Source organism: Cryptotermes secundus, unplaced genomic scaffold (assembly GCF_002891405.2).
Source record: "Cryptotermes secundus unplaced genomic scaffold, Csec_1.0 scaffold1090, whole genome shotgun sequence".
NCBI lineage: Eukaryota > Metazoa > Arthropoda > Insecta > Blattodea > Kalotermitidae > Cryptotermes > Cryptotermes secundus.
Window position 1 is genome coordinate 422906 of NW_019734379.1, and position 9271 is coordinate 432176.

The 9271-nt window shown below is 41.9% G+C and overlaps 2 protein-coding genes across 2 annotated transcripts in view; both read left to right on the forward strand.

Moving 5' to 3' along the window:
• The window catches only part of LOC111868961 (mediator of RNA polymerase II transcription subunit 20), a 344422-nt gene that overhangs the window by 172110 nt on the left and 163041 nt on the right, over positions 1-9271 (forward strand). The window lies entirely within an intron of this gene.
• LOC111868960 (pre-mRNA-splicing factor 38A) lies at positions 5580-7326 on the forward strand. The gene has a single exon (XM_023860092.2). It carries the CDS (start codon positions 5639-5641, stop codon positions 6665-6667), a length of 1029 nt encoding a protein of 342 aa, XP_023715860.1. The 5' UTR covers positions 5580-5638; the 3' UTR covers positions 6668-7326.

Sequence of the window (9271 nt, forward strand, 5' to 3'; positions counted from 1 at the left end):
GGAGCCGGGGTAGCGCAGTCGGTATAGCGACTGTGTACGAGCTGGACGACCGAGGTGTCAGAGTTCGAGTCCCAGTAGGGCCAAGAATTTTCTCTTCTCCACGACGTCGAGACGGGCTCTGGGGCCCATCCAGCCTCTTATAAAATGGGTATCGAGGACTCTTTCTCACGGATAAAGCTGCCGGAGCTTGAAGCTGACCACTCACATCAAGAAAATGTTGATCTATACATCCAATCCCCAACGCTTTCATGGCGTAGTTAAGCACGGAGACATGTCACTTCATCCCCCCTCAGCAACATGTTCGCAAGCACTATAAGAAAGAAGAAGAAGGCAGAAATGTAGAATAAAGTAACTGATGAAGCGAAAGAGGAAGAACACACAGAGAGTGAAGCGGTGGAGCCGATCCTCTGTATGAGCGTGATGCTGCTAGTCCTGTTGTGCTGTAGAGGGGGTCTCTCACACAGAGCTGAGCCCCCACAAGACATCAGGCTCATTATCTCAATTAAACTTCACTTCGCCTTATCTCAGCTCGTCTGAATACAGAGTGGGGCTATGTGGCTTAGCGGGATTTCTGTCCCTAATCAGGGAGCTTCTGCCCCGTTGGCCCAAGCCTGCAGTAGAACCCGACAGCGTGTTCTCTGTTCCAGTGCTTGTTTAATGACGCTCTCGGTAACGCAGATTGCATAGTCTCTAATGGCGAGATATTTTCTGAATAATGAATTAGACAGAATAAGGAAGGAAGGGGTACATGACCCAACTTGGGGTAAACCTGGCGCCTCCCCTCTGAATATTGGGGGGGAAATTGAAAGGGAAGAGAAAATGTACCGAGTATTGGTAATGCTTATTGAAGTTACCAAGCAAATATTGTTGTCTCCTCAGTACCTGCAGCCGTTAGTAGAAAAGGTATTCAGCGGCTTAAACGTAAATTTGTAAGTGAATTTTCTCTTTGCGGCCCCTGGAAAACCGTCTGTCCCGTAGAGAAAATCCGGGTTTGTCCAGTGTTAAAAATCTTTACTATAAAAANCGGTGGCCGGCTCATAAGCCTAACAACCTCACCGCCATCTGTGATCCGATTGTTTAGAAAATGTGGGAGCCTCGACGTCTCACAACCCTATGGGCTTTCACGGCCTGTTACAGGGATACATTTACTTTTTCCTTACGATATGCATGAATACAACATGTGGGAAAATACATACGGAAATCGCTGTGCTTTATAGTGTTAAGGCAATTTCGAATGTTTCCACGTTGCATCTGCAGGAGGTTAGATAAAGCGCAGAATCTAGTTAGAGCCACACGAGTCTTCCTACAGCTCCTTCTGTAGACTTGGCCGTAATTTAAAGAGAGATTATAACTTTCACTCCATAGTCAGGGTTATTCTGATTAGCTTAACACTTTATAAAGTTTTAACACCCACAAGCAGAGACGGTTTAGCCGTCCAAAGCTTTTCTATTATGGTTGAAAGGAGAATTCGCCGATAGAACGAAAGCCCATACCGCTTTTTTTTTTTAGAGGGGGCGGAGATTTGAGTTTAAATCCAGAAGGTTGATTGGTCCAGCAGCGCAGCAACGGAGAGCCCTTGTGACAGGTTGCTTGGTGACGTCGGATTCTGGAAAGCCCCAAGTACGAATCCCTCGAATTTTCAGATCCATGCACAGTTATCGTTGTGAAGCGGAAGACCGTTCGAGCGGGATTCACAAGGCGCAGAGCCACGCACTTGCGGCTTCAGAATTCAACTGGCTGACTAACTTAGTGACTGAATCCTACTAAGTGATTAACTGAGTAAATTAGTAGCTGAAGTAATTCAGTAACTCATATTGGTTGAATGACTGAATAATTGCTTGTATGATATTGATTGCCGGTCACGGTAGCCGAGCGGTCTAAGGCGTGCACTGTCTTCGCTCGCTCGGAAGCCGGGTTCGTGGGTTCGAATCCCACTCAGGGCATGGATGTTTGTGTGCGTTTTTCTGTGTTTGTGTACAGGTAGAGGCCTTGCGACGAGCTGATCACTCGCCCAAGGAGTCCTACCGTATGTCTAAGATTTAGAAAAACCGAAGTGAGCGGAGAAGTTCATGGAGGTAGGCCTAGGCCCACTGGGGCTGTAGTGCCAAGGAAAAAAAAAGTGGTATTAAGTGACTCAATGGGTTTGAATAACTGACTGAATAATTGATTGAATGACTGATTTGTTGAGTAATTAATTTACCAGCTGAATGTTATATTGAATAACTGACTGACTGATTATATAAATGAGTGATTGCCTACTGACTGATTAACTGACTGAGTAAACGATTGATTAATTGAACTGGTAAGTGATAACTAACTAATCGAGTAACTGGCTGACTGGCTGATATTTGATTGACTAACTGCTGATTAATTTACTGACCGACCCAGAAATAACTGATGAATGTATGTCTATGCAATAACCGCCTCTTTTACACTTAATAGTTGCTTGTCATTCTACCATTGGACACTATATACCATATGCAGTATATAGAGCGCTCTTACAGCCCAGAATTTTATCAAGTTTGGGCTTGTTTCCCCGTAACACTTGTGACTTACATTGGCAGGTTACCCAAATTAGAGATATGCCAGAACGTTAAATATCCTTATGGAAGATTTTCATTTTTCCCTTCCGTCTCTCCAGGTAAATTCCCGTACAAATCCTTAAATTACACTACAACTGGTTTTCTTCACGTTCTTTCCAACTTATCCTACACCAGGTGTCATACCAATCGATATTATAGTCAGGGACACTGATAGCTAAGGGATAAAAACACTAATAATAAATAAGATCCACATTTGTATTTAATTATTCTTGCGATAGAGCTCTGTGACGTGCTTACGTGAGGGAAAGCATCTTGTGAACCGCGCTCTAGCCACGGGCTGACAAGTAGAAAAGAGGAGGCGGGGTGTGGGGAAGTTTGATAGAAGAGCCGGTGGTATGGCACAGCTCATGGTATTATTATTTTTTTTCATATAAAAAGTCTCTAAATTACCAAGCTCTGCAAACCTTAATTACTCGACACTGTGCGAGGTCCCTAGGGACACGCCGTATCAGAGCTCGGCAGCCCTGCGTTCCAGTTGGAAGAATTTCAATTTAGCTGGGAGCGAGCTCATCGCCTCGACAGTGGCGCTTCCTAGGAGATAATCCGTATCGTTTCCGTCACATGCCCTGCCACAACGACTGTCATACTTGCTTGCTGCTGAGGCGACGCGTCGCGACGCGTCTCTCTGCTCTCAGAAGGTTCGTCGCAATCTCCAGTCAGTACCCTAACCCTTTCCCACAGGAAACACAGTAAATCATGCAGTAAAATGCAGTAATTGTTTAATTCTTTCGCTGTATCGCAAGTGGACCGAGTGTCCATAGTGTTTCACAGCACCCATTGTCGCTACACTAAACCCTTTAGTTAGTTTATTCTGAGTCTGTTGAAAATCTGTCTTGTGAATGAACTACGGACCTCTCTACACATGATTTTATTGTCTGCTTTACGTGTACTTGCAAAACCCTCTCCGTGTTACGGACACGCATAAAAACAGTGGCCTTTCTGTTCTGAATTTATTTTATGTTCTAAAGATTAAAATGTCTTGAATCTCTCGACAATTAATTTGTGTGATGGCACGAGCAATATACTAATTGTTTAATATGGTCATTTCTTTATTATGAAATTGAAGAGCAAATGAATGGATATATAAACTTATGTGAAATAATCTTAATTTCCTCATTTTTCTTCTTTGAAATTTAACAAATCACTCACATGTCTAAGTCGACATCATAAATCATCAGTTCCTTCTTATTTCTGGGTTTTTGGACCTGTCCCTCGTCCGGTATTCTAAAATAGAACCCTTCGGGAACTGAATCTGTTTACATCCTCACGTGAAGGGGTAGAAGACACCTAGTCTGTTGGGTCCATTAGAAATTCAACCTCAGTCACTGGCCCAGCGACTGAGGTTAGCACATTCTAACGTCCTCAATAGAGTAACCTTACCAGTGACTAAGGTCAGCACCTTCTGACAGTCCCAACAGAATATGTCTCTCTCACCCCCTCACCTGAGGACAGAAATAGCCCCAGTTTCCGAAACGTTGTTTTTTAGAATATCGGACAATGGACTAAGTGCGAAAACCGAGTAATCCTGGGTGTTATACAGCACTGACAGAACCTCCTGGAATCTGCATACCGGCATGCTTACGCCTGCTTTTGCTTTCGTCCGCACGCTTCATCTCCAACATTAATCGGTAAATTTATATTCAGATTCCTGTTTGTTATTTACACTGTAAATGTCTGGAAGAATTTAATTTCAGTTAGTTAGTTATTAGTTAGTTATTTAGAGATGGTTTCCCCATGCACCGCCACCAGTTTGATCTATTGTTCTTCCCTCTATGATATTCTACCAGTCTCTATACTCTACCGATACTGGTGCTTACCATCAGTCCCGACCAAGCCAGCGAGTTCGGCCTCTACTGGCTTGGCGGCATTTATAATGCTTCCCCCATCTATCAGAGGCGTTAGAGACTACTGTTGGGAGGGAAATGTCCTTGAATTTGGCTCAGTGACCTCCTTAGGAGATATGAGGTTCTTTTACGTGCCGTAAAGCTACGACACGGGACCCACGGCTTAAAGTCCCTCCCGGAGGACTTGTTCCCTGAATTTTTCCGCCCTTAAAAATTCCACGACCTCCGCCGGGTTTGAACCCGTGTACTACGAGTCGTGAGGTGGGAACGTTACCTCTAGACTACGGAGGCCGCTTAATTTCAGTTAAATATAGCTTTATTATAATCCCTATTTAACTTTAAAATTAGAAAGGAAGCATACCCTTTCGTATGGCTGTTATTTGATAGAACACAATGGATATACACCTCCCGTAACTTACAAATTTTAGTATGTATTCCTGCCATAGGAGTGCAACATAGGTAGAAGAAACATGTAAGAAATTCCGACCTGAAAATATTCCCTGGCTGAGAATTTAACTTACTCTTGATGTACGTTTAATATACCTTTAATGAAAATCTCGGGGAAGAATGCATCCATCTCATATTGATTAAGTTTGTCAGCGGAAGGCAGACATTGCTGTTGTTTACAAGTTATATCGTTCATTTGCAGCATCAGAGTTCAGAACAAGTTACATAAGATGAAATAAACAAAGGAAGGGATCCGAGATAAGTGAATAACAACATTACAAAGGAATGAAAATTCGGAACTAACATTACCTGTAATACTCGTATAAATACCATATTAAATGTCAAACCAGGATTTGCCTTAAAGAGGACCAACACAATGAATCAAGAATGTCCTTCACAAGATTAATGTTAACTTATATGTTATTGTGGCTAAAAATTTCATCAGATTGTCACGACAACATAAATAAATCGCTAAGAGTGTACTGTACATCAGGTTTTTAATTAAAAGATTCAGTTTTTAAGTGCACTATTAAAACCATCGTCCGAAAAATTAACTACGGCTGGCAGGGCTATGGTAAATGTTTTGACTACGTGCCGCTAGATGGAAAAATCAGCAGACCTGTTCGTGCTGCCATCTGAGCAGTGGATGAGTATTTACGGCATATACTGTGACAAGTATTTCAACAGAAATGTCTGGCAAGACTGGGGACTGAGAGTGTACATATAGAAGGCTAAATTGTAAACATGGCGAACAGAACAGTGAAAGACGCTAAATCAGTGCGTGGTACAAACCCACAGTATTTAGTCGAAAAAATAATAAGGTCTAGAATATACGACTGCAAGTACTGGAAAGAAGAATGTTTCGCATTGAGTGCAGAGTTATTAGTTGATAAGGCTATGGAATTGAGGTATCTTGGTGGTGTGTATGGAGGGAACATAAAACCGACACCATTTCTGTGTTTAGTACTCAAAATGTTGCAGATTCAGCCAGAAAAAGATATAATTGTGGAGTTCATCAAGAATGAAGAATTTAAGTATGTGCGCGCTTTGGGAGCGATGTATATGCGCCTTGTGGGTACATCGTTGGACTGTTATAAATATTTGGAACCACTGTTTAATGACAGTAGGAAACTTCGCAGGCAGAATCGACAAGGTCAGTTTGAGCTTGTTTACATGGACGAATTTATAGACGAGCTTTTACGCGAAGAAAGACTGTGCGATGTTATTTTGCCGCGCGTACAGAAGCGGCATGTTTTGGAAGAAAACAATGAGCTTGAACCCAAGATCTCGGCATTGGAAGATGATTTGGATGAGGCCATTGAATCATCAGGAGACGAGGAAGAAGTTGTTAAGCCCCCCGAAGTTCCAGTAAATGTGGAACCACATTGGCCTCGTGGTCGAGAAGATAAAGTTCGTCGACCTTCACCATTAAGACGTAGGAGTACGTCACGTGAAAGAAACAGGGACCGTGAAAGGAGGCGCAGCAGGGATCGAGAGCGTAATCGTCCAGATAGGGAGAAGAAGACTCGCAGAAGCAGGAGCAGAGAGAGGAGACACAGATCGAAGTCTCCAGGAGCTGGCAGAGTAGCTAACAGGGAAAGGGAACATCCTCGAACAAACCGTGGAGGTGAACAAGAGAGAGACATACGACGTAGAGACAGGGACCAGGACAGAGTTCGAGATCAGGACAGAGGACGTGAACAGGACAGGATGAGAGATCAGGACAGAATGAGAGAACAGGGCAGGGCCAGACCTAGACATCGCGACCTGTAATACAAGGCAAAGTTTAAAATATGTGTCTTGTAATGAACAGATACCTGCAAGAATTTTATGTACAAAGAGGACTGGACAGAATAATAATGTGAACTTGGACTTCAGCTTTCATCAGATCAAAAGCCGGGATATTTACTGGATTTGTGATTTTTGTGAAACATTTTGTATTACTTACTGAGGACCATGGTGATGGTTCAGTGATCATTAAGTGTATTTCTAGATAAAAGCTTTCTCATTAACTAGTACATTTTGGTAAATTTTATGCTGGTTGTAACATTAAATATCCCATTAGATGTCAATTTTGTTAGATACCTTTCAGACATCAGATTACTGAAAGTTGAAGTCCGTGATGATGACCATGGCAGTGAGATGATTGTAGTGTTTGCTGCGTTGTTGCACTAGTAACTTCTTGAGTATGTGTGCACAGATTAAATACCACAGATACATAGAACCAGATATCACCATTCATAAAACAGAGTGAAAGACTACTAGTGGCTAAAATCTATTTTTTGTAAGGATGGTGCTGTGTGGTGACCAAATTTTGGCTTCATTTACAGTTGTTAGATGTGATGCAAACCATTTTAGCATACAGCATGTGTCTTCCCCTAATTGATAGCTGTGGTTACTGGTTCTGAAATAAAGTGTTCTGCCTACCTTGACACAACTGATCACTGTATTATGTAAGACCCTGCACTATGGAGTAAATTAGTAACTTTTCAACTGTGATTGTGTTACTGGAAGTAAAATATAAGATGGCATGAAGTAAATCGCTCTATACAGCAACGAGAAGAGCTAAACTAGTGTTGAATTGCACATATTTTCCAAATATGTTCTTTGCAATTTTCCATACTGTTTTAGCTGTTGTGTTCATTATAGATACAAATCTGTTGTTAAAAGTACCACACACAAAATTACAATCAGTCATGATTCCTTTTCATTCATTAATTCTTTGTTATATGAAACGAGGTATTTCAAGTAAAAATTATAGCTCTTCACGAGATCAATGCATTGTGTGGCATACCAGACTTGTTTCTGTGTAGACATAAACCATTGTTTATTTGGCATTGGGCAGAGCTGGAGCTGTAATAATTGTTTTATTTCTGCAACTTGTGCTCCTCTGTACTGGTCATCTAGCAACAGAGCCTCTCCATATATCTTTCCAGAACTCGTAATCATCAGTTTCATATTTTTCCTTCACTGTCACATCTTTCATAACCTGTTATTCTTACCTTGAGCTCGGCCTTTTACTCTGTTGTTCACGTTCTAACCATTGTTGGTATTCAATCTTCCAACATTCCCATAACGTGGCTATTTCATCTTATCATGTGTAAAATGTAAAGCTGCTTAATTAAGCACCATGCCATGACATATTGGGCCAGGTGGAGGTATAGCTCCAGTTAGACATCATAAGGCTGCAGCTGCTTTATCCACAGAATCCAATGGATAGGAAATTGGGTGAGTCCCACAGCCAATCTGAATGCTGTGGGGAAGAGAAAAATCTGTTTTCCCTGCCAAGGATCAAACCCTGACTCCTTGGCCATCCAGCCCATAGTCTGTCACTACTGGAAAGTTCCTGGACTAGGTCAAAAAAGAAATGCTGGCTTAACCTACTCAGTGTTGGCTGCCATTTTCAAAATAGTCTTGGGAATGTATACAGCGATCCCATCATATTTTCGAAACTTCAGAAGCAGCTTGGAAGTAATTTTCCATAATGCTCTCAAGTACCGCTTGTAATTCCCTTTAGATGTCACCTCATCCCTTCAGTTTCATTTTAAATTTGGGAAACAAAGCAAAATCACAGGGGCTAAGTGCAGTGAGTAGGGAGGATGCAGAACAATAACCACGTTGTTGTTAGTCACAAACTTTGTGGTTTTCAGGGATGTTGGCAGCGCATTGTGGTGACAGAGCAATGTGGCTCATGTTCAAATTTTCTGTTAAGATCTCCTGGCAAACTGAAAACTAATCCCAATGGTGTCTGTGAGCTCATGGATTGTTTGGTGACGGTTTACATGGATGAGTCCTTGAACTATACAACATTTTCTGTCATTTTACTGGTGCATGGTCACCCTGAATATTTGTCATCTCAACTGACACTCGAGCAGCCCTGAAACGGTGAATGCCATTAAGAAAACACTGTCCAGCTTAAAGAATGTTCTCCAAAAGCCTCACGAAGCATTTCAAGGGTTTTGGTAGCAGATTTACTGAGCTTCACACAGACACATTCGTCGATTTTACCATTCATCACAGAGAAAACAAAACACAAAGTTGAGAAATCACTTGTTTAAAAACAATGAATGTTCACAGCACACTGTAATGTTGCAGACAGATGCAACAGGCTTTTGGAACTGTGACCTTGGCCTCCCCTTATCTGCTTTCACCGCAGCACTTGCAACAGTAACAGTCCAGGAACTTACTGATACCACCTCATACATGAATTATGTTTGCAACTCAAATTTTAGTCAAGGCCATAAATGGTACATTTCATCAAAATATATTTAGGAGTGTCAGAAATGAAAAAGGTGGGCAGATATGACCTCTCAATAATGTTTTCACATCATACACTTGTGCGACTAATGCCTGAAGATTTTTGTCATGGGACAGAGT

What these genes read in the sequence shown, in the direction of transcription:
- LOC111868960 (XM_023860092.2), top strand. Translation starts at nt 5,639, where the DNA reads ATGGCGAACAGAACAGTGAAAGACGCTAAATCAGTGCGTGGTACAAAC.